The sequence below is a fragment of the Notothenia rossii genome (genome assembly GCF_949606895.1).
Source record: "Notothenia rossii genome assembly, chromosome: 6".
NCBI lineage: Eukaryota > Metazoa > Chordata > Actinopteri > Perciformes > Nototheniidae > Notothenia > Notothenia rossii.
This window is the reverse complement of record NC_136909.1, coordinates 62339044-62357648: the sequence shown is the minus strand read 5'-3', so window position 1 is coordinate 62357648 and position 18605 is coordinate 62339044. Positions and strand designations below refer to the sequence as shown.

General features: G+C 39.7%; 1 protein-coding gene across 2 annotated transcripts in view; it reads right to left on the bottom strand.

Moving 5' to 3' along the window:
* Positions 1 to 203: 203 nt before the first annotated feature.
* Positions 204 to 18605, bottom strand: part of LOC307044881 (cationic amino acid transporter 2-like) — a 29681-nt gene continuing 11279 nt past the window's right edge. Inside the window, exons 2-13 of one of the 2 annotated variants that reach the window (XM_079690302.1) lie at positions 16261 to 16382; positions 14884 to 15254; positions 13728 to 13883; positions 13485 to 13650; positions 11293 to 11429; positions 10846 to 11068; positions 10140 to 10276; positions 9700 to 9802; positions 9446 to 9570; positions 9202 to 9368; positions 6284 to 6392; positions 204 to 628 (exon numbers count right to left, since the gene is read on the bottom strand). In XM_079690302.1, coding sequence (XP_079546428.1) covers positions 465 to 628; positions 6284 to 6392; positions 9202 to 9368; positions 9446 to 9570; positions 9700 to 9802; positions 10140 to 10276; positions 10846 to 11068; positions 11293 to 11429; positions 13485 to 13650; positions 13728 to 13883; positions 14884 to 15254; positions 16261 to 16271 — 1869 coding nt within the window. In that variant the 5' untranslated portion in view covers positions 16272 to 16382 and the 3' untranslated portion in view covers positions 204 to 464. Of the gene's footprint in view, positions 629 to 4631; positions 6151 to 6283; positions 6393 to 9201; positions 9369 to 9445; positions 9571 to 9699; positions 9803 to 10139; positions 10277 to 10845; positions 11069 to 11292; positions 11430 to 13484; positions 13651 to 13727; positions 13884 to 14883; positions 15255 to 16260; positions 16408 to 18605 lie in introns of those variants that run through there. The other variant, XM_079690303.1, reaches the window with a different exon arrangement.

The following is an 18605-nucleotide window of genomic DNA, read 5'->3' as shown; positions in this document are numbered from 1 at the left end:
ACAGAGACTTTTAGCATGATACAGATCAGCAAAGTTGTCACTGCATTTCAGATAAATGTAAAACAGTATCCATCATGGCCAGAAAGTTTAAATTAATCTTGTTCAGGCACCATTTTTCTTTTAATAATAACATGTATAATAATAAAGCTTTATTTGTATAGCAAAAATAAATAAAATAACATGTATCCAAAACAAGAGCTAAAATAGGCAAGAGAAATAATTAAGAAAATACTAATTAAACATATAAATTAATAATAATAACAATAAATGAATGAGATAAGAATACAATTAAAAGAACACAACAGATAAACCACTAGAAGTAAGAAGCAAGTACAGTTAGTGATGCATAGCAATTGGGCCTACACAATTTGGGCCATATTATGCAAATGTTCAGGTTTCATAATTGTGTCACTCTAGTCTCCTGTGACATGTCTCCATGCTTTAATGCTCAAAAAGCTATTTTCTCATACTGCCTGTGCTGCAGCACCTTTTTTCCCCCTCTGTCTAAAACCAGAGCGCAGTGTGGTCTGATTGGTTAGCTGGCCGGCTCTCCTGTGATTGGTCAACCGCTTAGAGATGTCCAAACGTCCCAATGTCTCCCTTGGATCAATTCTGAACTCATCAGTCTCTTTAGGGAAAGGGATAAAGCATGGTCGATATATCGTCATTCAAGAACTATAGCTGATTGGGAAGTATACAGGCATCTTCGAAATCTGAGTAAAACCAAAACCCGAAATTTTAAATCGAACTACTATAAATAATCTCTCACATCGGACTTTAAGAATCCCAAGCAATTTTGGACTAAAATTTATTTTATTTTAAATAAATCAGGTAAACATTCTATTAATAAAATAAGAACTGCTGATACAATAATTCATGAACCATTATCCATTGCCCAAATATTTAATTAGCATTTCGCTAATGTATGTTCCACACTACTATCTGACTCCTATTTGACGACTGGTATTTCTAATAGTAACTCATACTGCAACAGTTCTTTTTCTTTTAAGAAGATTATACCACACAAAGTTCATAATGCTATCACAGAATTAAAAGTGGATGGCAGTGCAGGACTCGATGGTATAGAAAACAGGTTCATAAAATTGGCGTCCCATATTCTCATGCTGATTTGTTCAACCTGTCTTTGTCCACCTGTGAGTTGCCGACTGTTTGGAAATGTGCACGCATCATTCCACTGCATAAAGGTGGTGATTTACTTGATACAAATAATTATAGACCAATCTCTATAATCTGTTCTATTTCCAAAGTTTTGGAGAAAATAATTTATAATCAACTGTCACATTATCTCAATACTTATATTTTATCTCTGGTTCAATCTGGTTTCAGGCCTAATCACTCCACAACAACTACCCTACTTAAATGTACGAATTACTTGTACTCTGCTGCAGATGATGGTGAACTCACAGGTGCCATTTTTATTGACTTGACAAAAGCCTTTGATTTCGTTGATCGATATCTGCTCTTGGATAAACTTCACGGCATTGGCCTTTCTAAAAATACAGTGTTATGGTTTAACTCGTACCTGCACAGTAGAAACCAATGTGTGGTTGTTAATGGAAAACAGTCTGACCTGTTGATCTAACAAAAGGGTGTACCCCAAGGATCAACTCTGGGCCCACTTCTGTTCTCTTTTTACATAAATGATTTATCTTCTTGTCTCATTGATTGTTGTACTCACCTTTATGCTGATGACACTGTCATATATATATCCAAATCAGATTTTTCACAAATTCAGATTTCTCTTCAATCGGATTTTAATATCTTACAGGACTGGCTATCACACAATAAACTACTGCTTAACAAAACAAAATCTTATACCATGGTCTTTGGTACCAGGCAGAAGCTCAAATCCAAACCTAATGTAGTAATAACATGTAAGGATGGCACTTCACTGCATAAAGTTGATAGCTTTAAATATCTTGGTGTATGGCTAGACTCTGAACTTTCATTTAAACTACATATAAAGCATGTAATACAAAAAGTCAATTACGGAATCAGTGTTTTACACCGCTCTCGCAATTGTTTTACGCTCAGTGTCCGAAAGAGAATTGTTTCTCAACTTATTCTTCCAATTATGGACTATTGTGATGTTGTCTACCAAAATGCACATAAATCAGATCTTGCTCCACTCAACATAACCTACAACAGACTATGCAGATTTGTTCTTGGTTGTCCTTTTCGTACACATCACTGCACAATGTATAACCAACTTAAATGGCCTTCTTTAAATGTAAGAAGACACATGCATTGGCTTCAGCTGATATTTAAATGCATGTATCTTAACTATCCCCCTTATTTAAAGCAGTATTTTGTACACTACTCACCAAATCATCAAGTTAGAAATTCTGTTCAGATTTATTTCTCTGTCCCCTCTGCTAAAAAATGGATAGGCAGAAGAGCGTTCATGTTCAAAGCCCCAACAGACTGGAATACCTTAGATCTCTTGCAACATTGGGTATATTTAAACATGCATTCTTATCTCACTTTCAACTGGTCTGTACTTGTTATTAACTGATATTGATGAAACTGATTTGCTTGATTGTCTCAAATTGTAATGATTGTGTGCATTGCTTGCATTTCACTTTACAGACTGTATGTGGTTTGTCTTGTGTGTCATGTTTTGCATTTTGTCTTCTTGTTTATGTATGTCTGTAAATTGTTGCTATTGTCGGGACCCCCTTGAAAACAAGATGGTGCATCTCAAGGGGTTTATCCCAATGAATACAAATTTCTATAATAATAACCCTTAGCCTATCAGGTTCAACGTGTTGGAGCACTAGCCAATAGAAGCGGGAGTGTGACATAGCAATTTCACATTGTTCCAGAAGTAAACAAAGGAGTCCAATTGAGGCATGGATTATCCTTTGCAGACCATTTACATGCACAACAACTATATAACACACTACAGGAAAGAGAACAATCTAAAAGGCATAATAAGGCCTCTTTACATGACTCTCTTCCTTTTCATCTAGCTCCATCTAGCTCTATAATAGAAGTTCAGTCAAATCCTTCTTGAATGTTGGACTCCTGTTGCTAATCCGACACCCTGACGTGAGAAGAGACTTTCAAACGGAGGATCCAACATTTGCTTCCAGGTTTTTACCTTGAGATAGGAAAATATATTTTCAAAGTAAGCCGTCACGTTTCTGCCTCTAAGTAGTGGTAAATGTAAGACCTTTATACAGTTCTTGAGATAAAAGTGATTTGCTTAACACACACTGCCACTTTTAAATTATGTACTTGAAGGTACCCTAATGGTTTTCAGGAAAAGCCACTTTTGTGTTGGAGTGCTTTTGAAATCTGTGTGTGTGTGTGTGTCTTGTTAAAGGATAACCTTCTCTCACCACCTCCCCTCTCCTGTGCATTAGAGGAAAAGTGTGTGTATCTTATAGGCAGTGTCTGCGTGTCGGGGGAATGTGGCGTGTGTGTGTGGCCGCGCTCTGATAGCGTGTCAGAGTGAATTAGCCTCTGTGTGGCGTCGGCCTGGCACACACCGCTGCCTGCCCTCTGCCCACCACCCCGCATATGTGCCCAAGATTAGAATTAATAACCAGCGCTGCCAATCATGCTTTAATCACAATAACTCTGCATTTAGGGGGCGCAGGGAGGTCACAGGCATCTGGGCCTCAGGATGGCCAATCTGGAGCAGCTAACAAGGCGAGTCTGCGCAAGTGTGTGTCCCTAGTGGTGGCAGCTGCTCAGGTTTGGCGCTCAGAATGAAAGGAGTATCACGTGATTTAAATAAAAAGTGTAGGACAACAGACCAACTGCTGGGAACTACAGACAAGGTACTGCAGGTTAGTCAGTGTGTAGTTTATATGTGTTTCTGTGTACTGAAGCTACGGGGAAGTCAGAATATACACCATAAAGAATGAGTTGATCTTGGTAAGAGTCAATGTCCATTATATTGCACATAATGTGCCACTATGTATCATACATCTGAAAAAAAGTCCCATCAGCCCTCTATTGCAGTCTCTATTGTGCTAATTAGCCAATGTTAGCATCACAACACTAACCTAGAAATCTGAGCACGATAAACGTATGTATCATTAGCACATAAACATTGCCATTGTGAGCATGTTATCTTTAGCATTCAGCTCTAACCAACACTGTGCCTTAGTAAAGCCTTACAAAGATGCATGGCTGTCCACTCTTGAGCTGCATTGCATGATACGCAATTTTCCCACAGCAAGGTTGGGTGCAGAGCCTTGTGGTGACAACAGCTAGTTAGTTTAATTTCTTGCTAGCTTTTAGCGCTACATAGAGCTGTCATCTGAATGTGTCAGCGTCCTAAAGTACGCTGTATGCAAGTAAGTAATCTTTTCAAAATGTAACAGGGTGAGAGGTAACAAAAAACCTAAATAATGCGATTGAGACATGTAAACATGATTGACATTTATATATTTACAGGAATTGTTGCTAAAACCAAGCAGCCCATAAACATCAGAAATAAAAAATAGTTTTAAAAGATTAAATTAAATTAAATGTATTAAAATAAATGTGAATCTTTAAAATGTCTGAAAAGTCCCCCCCCCCCCCACCTAATCCCTCAGTTGTTCTCTCCCTACAGTAGCTCAAAGGTGCACCATATTGTAGTTGTCACGTTCCACTGCTTCTTTAATACACAGACACACTTCCTCTAATTGCAATCAAAACAACAAAACAACATATGTCAGGCCCTCGGAGACTGGCAGCAGCGTGTCCTGCAGGCTCCACAAATGATGAGTGATGCTTAACAAATGAACACTAGATTGGCTACATAAATTAGCCACTGTATAGGCACCATTAACGACAGAAGCAATGCAATCACATCAATCAGAGCTGTGAGTGAAGGGTCGCTGAGGGATGGGATGAATGGAGAAAAACTAAACAAAAAACAGAGAATAGAATATTAAGGCAGTGTGAACAAATGTAATTAAGGATACGTGATGGTTAACCCTAACCCTCAGATCTTGTCAACTTTGTTACACCTATGGTGTTGCCGGTCCAAAATGGCCACCATAGGAAATAGTTAGGGTTAGGAAAACGGGTAACCCTAGATTATGTTAATCAAATAGTAAACCCACAAATCGACAACCATGTTGATTGAATACATTTTCAGGGTTTATTTTTTTTTTTATTCACTGCAGTTATTCATGTTAACCAGTTGTACGAGACATTATTTAAACTTTAAAAGGGCTTAAAATCAAATCTGTTGCTGATTAACGGTTTTTGTGTTAATGTTAGAGCCAAATAATTGTGCAGGTATCATAATGTTCGCCACAGCGTCTACAGACTCAGGGGAGATTGCCAACACCTATCATTGCCTTTTGAGTCGTCTTGCTGTTGCCTCTTCTGTCCACCTGCTTTTTCATTCGCATTAAAACAGAATGTACTTGAATCACATTCAGTTATTCTTCCTAACTGGAATGGTTGCGAAGTTTAATTGACTGGGTGTTTTACTGTGATAATTGAGTGTTCCATTCATTTTTTGGAGCAGTGTATTTTCACCTGTGTATCTCACATGGGTGTGTGATGAGACTACATCATGGCAGGTGTATTGGAAGTGCAGTGTGGAGTTTGAAGACATTTGTATGAGTGGTCCTTAAAGCAGCAGGTTTTATACTAGCACTTCAAAGACAAAGACACTTCTATTCTCATCCACTTAATTACAATGTATTTATTTTTCTGCAAATTTATTAACATTAATTCTTAAAGATTTAAATGACCTTAATACAGATCAACATTTCATTTTTATAAACATATATATCCAAGAGTACCTAGTCTTGAAGGACTGATGAGCCATAATATGACAACACATAAAAACAGGTTATAATAACCTTAATATACTTTTAACAAAGCAATTGAACATATAAAATCGATGCATCAAAAGAAGGTCAATGCAATCCTGGCTGAAACCTGATTAAAATCCGTAAAATTATTTCAAGGTTATTCGTTGATGAGTTTAACTGTACTCTGTAGAACTTTTTACATGTCAGTCGAGAGTGACACATTACACAATTCAATACAATACAGGACTTCAAGCAGCAACATTGTTTACATGAACAATATTGAGTCGGGTGCGAGCCTGATGAAGCCTTTGTTTTTGGACACTATGGCGAACCCCGTAACCAAAATAGATGATGAGTCCTGAGGAAAGAGTTGTGAAGGCCTTTTAATGTTTATTCAATGACAGCTGTGTTTGAGATTTTTCGACCATCTACAAATGATGCATAGAATAAACACATTAAACATCAAGCTTATGAAACTAGGAAGTGCTTACCTATTACCATCCAGACTGCATAGCTGATCCAGGTTTCCCCTCCCAACTGAACCATCAAGTAGGTATTGATGAGGACACTTAAAACTGGAACAACAGGTAGACCGGGAACCTATAAAAAGAGGACAACTTATGACTTATGATGTTCAAGCAATAGTTTGAAATGATGCTTTGACATGAGTTACGGCCCGTCCACACACAGGCATGAAAAAAATCTTTCAAAGCATCGCCCATTCACTTGAATGGGGTGACGTAGAAGATTTCTAATCTTCGCCGAACTGCATTGTCGGGAGTGGAGCATGGCTTTGCAACCATCGTGAGCATCAAAAGTTGAGCAATGTTCAACTTTTGATGCTCCCAATGCTTGCGAAGCTGGCATCAGCCAATCAAATCCCGTTTATGCAAATCCCGCCAGTACAAGCGCTAGCCAATCAAACCGCGTGCAAGCTGGGAGAGCCAGACCGCAGTTCATTTCCTCATATTCCAAATGAGAAATTACGGTAGCAAATCACCCGGTTCTTTACGACCAGAACTATTTACCGGGATACAAACCGGAGGAACCAGGCATGGAGGGAGGTGGCAGAGACAGTGGGTGAAACTGGTAGGTTTTCGCCTGTTTGGGGAGTTTATATCCAGTTTACTTAGTTTTAACATTGCTATTGCTTTGTATGTTGGGGGCGGGAGATTAATGTGATTGGTTGTTGGTCGCAAAAAATCGGCAAGCTTCAGACACGCCCAGCATCAAGATTTTTCAAGATTTTTTTCATGCCTGTGTGTGGACGGGCCGTTAGCTTTATGCAGCAGAGGTTGCAGCAGGTTAGCTTAGCATAGCACAAAGACAAGGGCTGTGATAGAATAGTCTTGTTTGCTTAGGGAGGTTCCTAACTGAGTGAAATGATGTATTTAAAGTGTAATAATAACAAATTCATAAAATAATTTCATACAATCATCCTATTTGTGATTCATGTCCATTATTACGAGTGGACAGGAAAGTGAGTGGAAGTTGTTTCTGAACTATTCGTTTGTTGGGGTTAAATTGTTGAATTTGCTCATCAAGGTTCCTGAAATGACCTGGAAGTACCCACGTGGCACTCATAAGAGCTGTTCTCTGGATGGAAATATACACACACACACACCTTTTCACTGAATTGTCGTCTTGAAAAAGGTACTCAACAATTCCGCAATAACGTCATCTTCACCTGTTGCACTTGCCATTTCAATGTTAAAAACAATAAAACAGCATGAATTGCTGAAATGCGTAGTGCATGGTCCGAGAAGGACAAACAGATCAACGTAACACTGTAATATTACAGATCAAAAACACAGATACGATTCTCATTTAATATACATTTTATTTATATAATTAAATCGATTTTTTGTTTGTTTTATCCGAGTGCTCCAGGCTATTCTATGAATACCTTGAAGGCCCTGACGGTTCGCCACCGCTTAGAATACTCTTGACCATCCTTAATGGAAACAACATTCAGCTGTTCGCGTTTTACAACTTATTGACCACGATTGTAAATCACACAACAAGAAGGCACAGGGCAAAGTATCTGGATGCACTTTAGAAGACTTATGTCTGGAAAATTGCAGTTTTCCCATTGCAGACACATCAAAAACCGTATGGCATCACATCATAAATACTGTATGTCCAGTGCAAGACTCCTTAGCACTGCAGTTGTCTTTTCCAAAGTCCTTTTGAATTTTCCTTCACATCTTTCCTGAACCCGTGACCTTTCTTACAGAGGTTAATATTAAAGTGGTTAGGTAAAGACATAGGACCCAATTGCTCTGACAATTCAAGCGCAGCCCAGAAACAAGGGAGGAAGCAACTCCCCCCAAATGTAACAATCTGCCTTCCAGCACCTCCAATGTTCATTAATGAACATCAATTGAACTTTCTTTAAAAAGGTCCCATCATATGCTTTTCTGGTTATTACCCGTCCCCTTGTGTGTTATGAAGGTTTTTCTGCATGTAAACGGTCTGCAGAGTCACAAACCCTCAAAGTACACCCTGTAGCGAGTAAAACTAACACAGAAAATATGTGTCTATGCTGCCCCAGAACGCCTCGTTGGAGATTTCTCTTTTTCCTTTTTTTTCACAGCCTGAGCTAGTGTGTGTGTGTGCTCAGGCTGAGCTCTGCGGTGTCTCGCTGTCTCGCAGACCCCATGCAGCAACCAGGAAACACCACCAGTAATCAAGCTCACACTGTCCGCTCCTCGAGCCTCAAAGGGCGGAGCAGCGAGCCCCGCAACGTCCCGCCAACACGGCACCCAGACCCCACGCAGCATTCTCATCTGTTTGTCATTACTGGTGTCATTTTCTGGTTGCTAACAAACACCATTGTAACACATAATCACTGATGTTCCGCTGTAACGGTGGTAGACTAATCAGAACAGAGTGGGCGAGCTGACCAATCAGAGCACAGTGGGTTCATAGGGAGGGGGGGCAGGAGCTTCAACAAGGGGTGTAAGACAGAGAGTAAATACATACTATACAGAGATGCTGTCTGAGAAACCAATGTGATTTTGGAAAATTGAACAATGTAAATCTATTCTAGTAGAACTCAACAATGGAATTATGATCAGTAGAAATGGCCATGACCTGGGACCTTTCTTTAAAAACAGACATTGTATGTGACAAAACTCTAAATATCTCAAATATCTAACGTTTTTTTTAAGGGAAGTTCTTGCAGACAATTGTAGTTTTTCTATCACTGGTCATTTAGTTTGGGTTTAAATTGGGTGGTTTTTTGATTGTTTGTATAACATATTTTCCATAAACCTTGTGTGCCCTGCAACAGACCTTCAGTAAGGCCCACCATCTGACTCACATGACATCTTAATTGAAACTGTAAAAGGGGCAACTCTTCAAGGTGCATGAAATCTAGCCCACCACCATCACCCGTGCACTTTACCATGAAAGAGGCTTCAGAAATGCTCTGTGGCTGCCTCCAGATGATTGCCACAGCAAAGACCAGCATCAGCGAGAGGAAAGACACGATCAGCACGCTCCACAGCTCTCTGTTGCGGAGGGAAAACACACCCTCGGACAGCAGCAAGCTTAAAACCATCACCAGGAACACTAGAGCGGAATATGAGCAGTCAGAAAATACTTGGAATTCTGTTCAGCGTCCACATTTCAGATGGGGGATTACTTACAAATAATGATGGTGATTACGTTGACATTTTTAGAGGTACGGGGGGTGGCTCGAGAAGGAGGAATAAACAGTCCCATGACAGTAAACGGTTCCCGTCTATGGCTGAAACCAGGGTCCTCCTTGTACCTGGGAGAAAGAAACAACAAGCTTATACATGCTATGGTATATGTTCATTCTTTTCTGAAAAAGTTTTGAATATCAAAATATTGGCTTTTCACTGAACAAACTACATCCAGTCATTCGAAGCGTACATACCTTAATATCAGAATACACACCGCAACAAGAGTGTAGGCAAAGATGGTCCCAATTGAACTCAAGTCGACCAGTGCCTTTAGGTCAAATAACAAGACCATGAACGCTGCAAAGAGGACCAACAATTATTGAGTCTTAGGAATAGATGACATCAGGTCATATTAAGGGGACCTACTGTATCATGCAAAATGCACTTTTCTATGTCTTTTATACATAAATATGTGTCCCCGGTGTGTCAGGGAAGTTTTTATATATCTGAGACCCATAATATATGCCTAAAAATAGCATAATAGGAGACCTTTAAGCAAGTTCCAGAATATTTTCAATCTCAATGTTGTTTAATGGTGACGTTTGTAAAAGTTATATCTTTCTCCAGTATCAATAACACATCTAATGTGTGCCTCTTTTGCATGTTGTTGTAAGTATAATTGTAACTTCATTACCAGCCGCTGCTCCTGAAATCAGCGTGGCAAATACGGGACTCTGCCTGGAGCTCATGTAGTGAAGAGGCTTGAAGAGCAGGCCGTCTCTCGCCATGGCAAAGAGCACCCGTGGCATCGGAAACATCACTCCCAAAAGACTGTGGAAAAACCAAACCAAAACTTCAGTGGGATTAATTAAAAAAATATAAATTGTTGACTCAATTTAACTAGATTGATTCATTCATGCACGTGGGTATATACAAATGGATCCCTACAAATAATTAAACTGGTACTAATTTGCCTCAGCAATACAAGACCATATATTTTTGCTTTTGTTCAGTCTCCCACCTTTAGGTTTACCCTCTAATAAAAAAAAAAGTGTTGGACAGCCCTGCTCTAACTGGAACGATGTTGCACGCCTTCACACAGCAGATCCACTGCTTAAAATGTACTGCAACTTTGTAAAATAAGCATGCTTATGTGCACATACACAGTAATTATTTTCAAATACAAGAAGTTAGTTTTCATTTAAAAAATGGCCAAGTCAATTTAGGTTGTTTCGTTTTAAAGTAAAGAAAACTAAAAGACTACTGGAGACACTTAAATAGCAGCTGAGCCTTTTACAACCTGACACAAGAACAATGCACATTATGTTTTCCTACTTAAAACTGAACGTTTGAATTCACCCTCTCCTGAAAACCTCATGTGTAAGACTCCAGATCTGTACCTTGTTGAGAGAGCACAGAGGGATCCCACAGCCACAACGTACTTTGCAGGCTCCCAGTGGATATATTCAAAGGCCACAGGAAGAGGGCTGAGGTTGTCGAGCAGATAGTAGGGCATCATGAGAGTCAGAGCAGCTGACACGCCAAAGTAGGCCACGAAGCAGATGAGCAGGGACGCCACGATCGCAATAGGTATGGCTTTCTGCGGGTTCTTCACCTCCTCCCCTGAAAAATCATGTAGATGAGCCGAGTTCTTGCAACATATCCTTCGTAATACCACTACAGACATAAAATATTGATATATTTGACATTATGTGGCATGAACATCCTGTGTAAATGGTGAAGTCTTTTTTTTTTTTTTTTACAAGGTGCTTATTCATGCCAAGACATCATTCTCTCGTTATTCAACCCATAAGTAGCTTTACTCATACTTATCTACTCTACATTACCTGTTGTTGCAATGCAGTCAAATCCAACAAAAGCATAGAAACAGGTTGCTGCTCCTGCAAGTGTGCCATCAAAGCCAAAAGGGAAGAAACCACCAACCCCATAGTCAACCGTTTCATTTTGTGATGGCTCAAGATTCCTGTAAAAAGGAAAGAAACAGCTTTAATCTATTGCTTTCAGTTAGGAGGGTAAATTGTCCTCAGGTCGGAGCTAAAGCAAAATGTAAGGATTGAGGGCAATGGGTCACTCATCAAAATATTTGTTCTTAAACAAAATGAAGTCACACAGGTACTCTGGATCGTATTACTTTGGTTTTGACACTGCCGATAAGCAAAGCATTTAAAAATGACATTTAAAAATTCAATGGCAACTATTCTATCCAGAATCAGATCTGGTAACGCTAGATAATTAATAGAAGCCACCACACTTTGCAGTTTAAAAAAAAAAAAGGCATTTCAATTCCTACAATTCTTAGAAGCATTCCGGTATTCTGAAATTAAACGGAATATGTCACTTTGATCCAGTGGGGATTTTTTTTACTGGGTGGACGGGAGACGCTATGGACGCGCTCGTGAACTGTCAACGAGGGGGAGGGGGGAGGCTTGGGGGACCTCTGTGTCGCCTGTCAGCGCAACTTACATGATGCCGTTTAGACAATATAATAATAAAGGGCGGTGCCGGCTGTGCGCGACTATCACTCAAATGCGGGACATAGTCTCAATTTGTGTGACACACACACACACACACACAATTATAATAAACTAATAATGATCTCAGTTTGATAATTTGACTCAACAGTTTCTCTCCATCATATGGATGATGTCAACATAGTCAAAGTCTGACCATCTTCACTACTTGTTGCTATCGTTGTGGAATAAGTCGTTTTCTAACGGCATATCTTACCAGCATATTTTTACTATGATCTTACTTATGATAGTCCTGCATGACAACTCGTGTAGTATTGATAACACCTGAAGCAGTCAGTGTCTGGGGCTAACATTTGAAAACCTATGACCTGACGAAATGAAAGACACAAGATACATTTTTCGCAACATCCAGACAAAAAAGCCTCTGCAAACATCTGTATGGATACAGTAGATACTGGATTTCGACATTTCAAACTTAAAGATCCACATTCACCTGGTAATTTATAATGGAAGAGCAAGTCCCGATCCAAAAAAAGGACCCGTCTCTAGACCCTGGAAATCCAGACTAGAAGGTAAGATTCAGTTTTATATGTACTTTTAGCAGTGTTGGGCAAGTTACTTCCCAAATGTAATACAGTACATATTACCGTATTTTTTTCAAGTAATGAGTGAAATTACAATATTACTGTCTCTGAAATGTAATGAGTTACACTACTTTTATATTAATATTGAATTACTTTACCAAAATAACCACAAAATAAAGGCTAGTATTTTAAAATGTAGTTTAGTGCAGCTCATTATACATCCAGTGAACCGCGATGTGGTATAGCATAACAACTATAGGCCATTAAGGCTACTAACAACTTTTATTACATGGCTTAGTTGAATACTCGATTCTGATTGTAAATTCTTAACATGTGACACGTTGTTAATACAGTACAGACCACTGTCAATAACTATACTGAAGGTTGCGAAGGAGGATCAAGAAAGGGAAAGGAAAAGAGGTTAAAAGACAGAGAGCTGGACGTCAGATAAATCACCAGAAGAAGGCAGAGAGGAAGTAAACAATAACAGGACACGGAATGGGCTCTGTAGTTTGTTTAGTATATGGCCATGTAATAAGCGGGATAATGTGCAGCATTATGGGGTCATTATGGGGAAAAGAACACCCGACAGGCTGATCAGGGGACCCGATGCGAAGCGGAGGGATCTTGGTGAGCCTGAAGGGTAAACACCAGGCTTACTAATCGATCAGCACAATTTTTCTCTGGTATCGGAATGTCTCGCGATGTTGGTAAATTCTTAAAAAAACAAAACACCATTTAATTTCGGCTTAAAATGTGTTGTAACTGCGTTACTGGGAATTGTAACTGGTAGTGTATTACCCACATTTCATTAGTAATGCGCTACATTACTTCGTTACAGCAAAAAGTAATACATTAATGTAACGCGTTACACCCAACACTGACTTTAAGTGAGCTGATCCTTGAATGAAAAACAGATTGATGATCATTTGAACGCCAAATGTGTAAAAGGACAAATCTTACTCCTTGAGTCGGGTTGCGTTCAGGATAGTCTCCTCACTAATGCGCCAGTTGTTGATGTCTCCAGTTACAAAGCCAGAGATGATGATAAAAATCAGCACAGTTATGTTAACTGCAGTAAAAACAATGTTCACAACGGCCGACTCCTTCACGCCATAAGCAAGAATACCTGAAAAATAAAGGAAAAGCTATAAAATGTGACTGAATTCTGCGTTGTTTATCTTTACGTAACATTACAGATATTACCAGCAAGCAGCATAATCAGCGCAGCAGCAAAGAAGTCTGGGTATGTAGCCAAGCCCAGTGAGTCCATTGGTGTATGTTCTTCCAGAGTTTCAGCAATAACGTTGTGTATCAGGTCATCAAAGGTCCCCGTCCAGGCTTTGGCTACACTAGATGTTCCTGAGAAGAACCAAAAACAATAAAGGCATCGGTTTGTCTGTGATTTACGACCAGGTAAATTATGGTCAATAATTCTTCAGGACTGCAATTTGTAATGCCGTATTTTTGTGGGATCAATGGGAAACATTCCCAACAACTTGTACGCCTTCTTCAAGAAGTTTGCGGTGTTAAAAGATTAAAACATTACATCCATTCACTTGAATATATCCATTACATTTTAGTAAACTTGTTCATTAACTGTCATCAAGGTCTTAAAAGAGCTTTTAGAAAGTTTCGATTATGACCTGGATGTTGACATGGAAGTTGGAAACTCATATGATAACTCTGATATGTCATGTACGCGGCAAAAATGGGAATGATGATATATGATCCATTTGCCAACCTTTGATCGTGAATATGGACACCTGTGGAAGTAAATTTGTTCCAATCGATTGAATTCAAATGCCGAATAATTAATCAAATGCCGAATAATTATACACAGAAAGGATGTATCTGACATTTTTGCCTTCGAATTTCATTGTTCAAAATTTCCAAAAGAAAATTTTCCGTTCGGTCACGTATTCAGAAAAAAAACTTCACGTTTAAATAATATCAGTGTATACATTTAAAGTTGCTTGAATTCGATTGGCCAAATTCAGTTGCAAAAATACCATGTATAAAATTCAGACTTAATATCCGGGAACCCAAGAAAATGCTATCGATTCTAGATCAATTCAAACCAACATCTAGCCAAATAAAGCTACGCTCATAAGCTTGGTTGGTCAAGGCAGGCCGTTGGGGGAATGCAGTCAACTTCAAACATGGAATCCCGGTTGAACGTTGGTGCTTCTGTAAGTTTATATACTCTTCTATATGCCACTGTGTGTAAAGAGCTTTAATTATAGACAATAACTGACCAAGGGCATTTTAGCCAAAGTATGATGCTACAAGATAAACAGGCAACTGCATTTTGTATGTTTGTCTTGGAGACCACATGCACCTTATTGTGTGTTTAATGTACCAATCACATATGACAGCAGCAGGTTCCAGCCAGTCACAAATGCCCACACCTCTCCAACGGTCACGTAGCAATAGAGGTAAGCCGAGCCAGTCTTGGGGACCCGGGCTCCGAACTCAGCGTAGCACAACCCCGCAAAAACCGAAGCAACGGCTGCCACCAGGAAGGAGATGATGATGCTGGGGCCGGACACATTCCTGGCCACCTCTCCGGACAGCACGTACACACCGGCCCCCAGCGTGCTCCCAACACCCAGACCCACCAGGTCCCATGTGGTCAGGCATCGGCAGAAGTTGGACTCCTCGCCTTCTGGCTCCAGAGGCTTCTTACGGGTCAGGCTCCGAAGGAACCGTAACACTTTGGGACCGGTAATTCTTGAACGAAAAGATCAAACCAAGGGTAAGGGTACGTTTATTATCCCATTTCAACAAGAAGGAAATTATCTTAAAGATTTAATTAAATTGCAGACAGAAAAAAATTAAATATTACCAGAAAACATAATAAGATTGTTTTTCTTAAATTCAGAATATGAGCTATTCTTTACCTAACAGTTAAAAGAGGTCTGTATGAACATCTTTAGGGTGGTGGCGGCTTAGTCTGTAGGGACTTGGCTTGGGAACTGGAAGGACACCAGTTCAAGTCCCGGAAAGACCAAGTGCTACCGAGGTGTCCCTGAGCAAGGCACCGTTCCCTACACTGCTCCCCAGGCGCCGTACAAAATGGCAGCCCACTGCTCCTAACACTAGGATGGGTTAAATGCAGAATGTAAAATGTCCCCTCTGTAGGACTATTAAGGGTTCCTTCTTCTTTTCTTTCTTCTCTTTCTTTATTTGCTGGTAGATTGTTTTGTTTTTAGTTTTTTTGTTCAAGTTACTGTAATGTAGTTTATTATTGGCAGCTGCAATTGACTGACTTCTTTTGAGTAAGGGGCAGGTAAAAAATAATTCTGTCTTCTCCCTGCTCCTTTCCATCATGGGCTATACAAACTGCTCAAAGGTTATTTAAAATAAAAAGTTTACTGGAAAGTGGAACAAAAGAAAAAACAACAAAAGAAAACATTAAAAGCAATTATAAAAAAGGACATTTAAAAATACAACATTTGTTTTAATTCAAGACAACGAAAATATGTAAACAAGCTCAACGATAAAGATACTCAAGTGTGTAAAATTGTATTTTTCGATAAGTTAATTAATTACTTGGCCTTTTTTTTTTTTACAAAATGCCCCTTTGTGGGTTACCTAGCTAAAACACTATAGGCTATTTGAAAGAACAACTCAGTACAAACTAGACAAGTAATACAGTTTAGGTTGACATAAAGATCCAGAAAGCCTGTAGACATTGTTAACCGACACAGAGTGACGTGATGTGATGAAACCTTACCTGCCAGCCATTTCCAAGCAGGTGTGTTCAGACTGCAGTGGACATTGGGAGAAACAGCGTGTGTTGTATGATCAGAGCCTCTTCCTCCAGACTACCACCTGAAGCCCGGCACAGGGACACACCTGAAATCAATCAGGCAATCAGTGAGGAGGCCTCCTGCAGGGCTGGGAGAGAGACTCTAAAAATGCTTTCCCCGCTTTGTTTGCGACTTTATTTGATCAAGGTTACTTTAGTTTTGTAGGGGAGATTTCGGTCCTTTGGTCCCTTTGGGTTATTAGTTTTTTTCGACAAGTGCTCCGACTCACATAGTTTGATCTCAATGTTATAAATAAATAAAAGTATTTTGTAAAGTCTCTCGGGTTTGGCATTCCACTTATATGTTACAAAGGTTATATTTGACTTGTGGTGTATCAATAATTTTATTTTACACATTGTACATTATTCACTATTGTTATGTGTCTTTTCCACACACACAACATGTAATTCAAATCCTGGGGGAAATGTCCTTGCTTTTTTCTTTTCCTGCCGTTTCTTCCTTTCAATTGCCTCCAGATGAAGGTTTAAGAACTTTACTTAACTCTAACTGCATTGATGAAGGTATATATCGAGACACCCTTTACTTCTTAGAGCATATGTGAGGGAATACAAATAAAACAAGAGTCCCAACCTCCTTATACTGTTGGGGAATATAAAAAAGGCAGCAACATATTTCAACTTAGAACTAACTTGATTGATTAGAACATCAGAGTCAGCTCTTGAGTTATGATGAAAAACATTTCCAGCCTGTAATATGCACATAATGCCACAAGATGGCAGCAGGACTGTTCTGAATAATTGCAGGGCTATGTCCGTACACCCCTCTCTCCTCTCATCTCTCAATTGATGACATAATCCTTCCAGCAATGAAAGAAGGGAATTCTTTTTGAAATCAAGGAAGATAAGGAAAGCAATATGTCTCCGTATGAAAACGAGTCAGAGGGTGGTGGCCAATTTGCATTTTTGGCCTTAACCATTTCAATAATGATTATGTGTTCATTGTATTAAAGTAATCCTACATTTCCCCTCGTTGGCTCTTTTAATTGGATATTTTTTCGATAAATGGCTCTGCTTCTTGCTCTGTGCCATTTGACTAAAACAAATCACATTACCAAAAATGTATTCACTCTCGACCGTACCCACCTCCCACATTGGTCTGTGTGTGTTAGTAGTTGTAGTAATAGTGAATGTGTGGATGGCCCGATGCCAGCAGTGTGTGCGTGTGAGTGTGGCTGTAAAGTTGTTCTCTGCACTATCTTGCCGCTCTAATAGAGTGGTAATTGTTAGCAGCGTGTCGAAGCAATTTCTTAACCTCATCTTGGCAGCGGGGTGGGAAATCAATGCTGTGTGTCATTGTTCTCACCGCTGTACAACATCAAACCTATGTGTGTGTGTCTGCATCTGTGTACACCATGCAAGCTTGACACATCAGAATTTAAGGCTGGTCTCCATGGAAACCCCTTATCCTGGAACAATTTCCCGTTTGGCAAACGTTTTCCTGGGTGGGGTGGTCCTCAGTGAGGAGGCTGCTACTGTACACAAATGACGAGAATGCTTACTGTAATTATCAGCCGGATGAAACTGACCTTTCCTTAAAGGTCACCTATTATGCTATATTTGAACAATATATTTGTGATGGAGACTTCTGAAGCAATGGAGACAGGACTCAGAGAGACACGAGGAGAGCAGGAACGCAGGAACTTTGATGACAAACACTGATGGTTTATTTGGAGCTTGGGCCGGAGGATTCACAAGACATGTCGTGTCCAAACCAATTCTGAAGATCTCTACCCCAGACCCATGTATTTAGCTGGTTCTGAGAGAATAATCAACATGCTGCATAACAAGATAAAACAGGCAAAGCACAATAACACCTCTATCAGCTGACGCCAACAGGCAAGAACAGGAAGACAAAACACACAGAGCACAGCACCAAAGGCTAGAGGTGCCTGAGCTCAGTGAAATCATTACAAACTGATAAACTGGGACAAAGTTATGGGCCTTGGAAAATATTTCCCCAACATATTATGGGGCCATATCTATACAAAACATTTCTCTGCAGTGTTTTGCTACGTGAAGAGAAGGCTGTCTACCAGCAGAAACTCTGTTAAATGCTCAAATGCTTTCCCTCTCCCGGGTTTATCACAATGACAGTACCTTTTATATACGCTTCTCACATATTTTCTCAATTAAAGCGTTACACTCCGGCAGTGGCTCAGTCAGTAGGGGGTTGGACTGTGAGCCTAGGTCGCCGGTTCAAGTCCCGACCAGACCTAAATATGGAGGGTGGACTTCTACTTGGAGAGGTC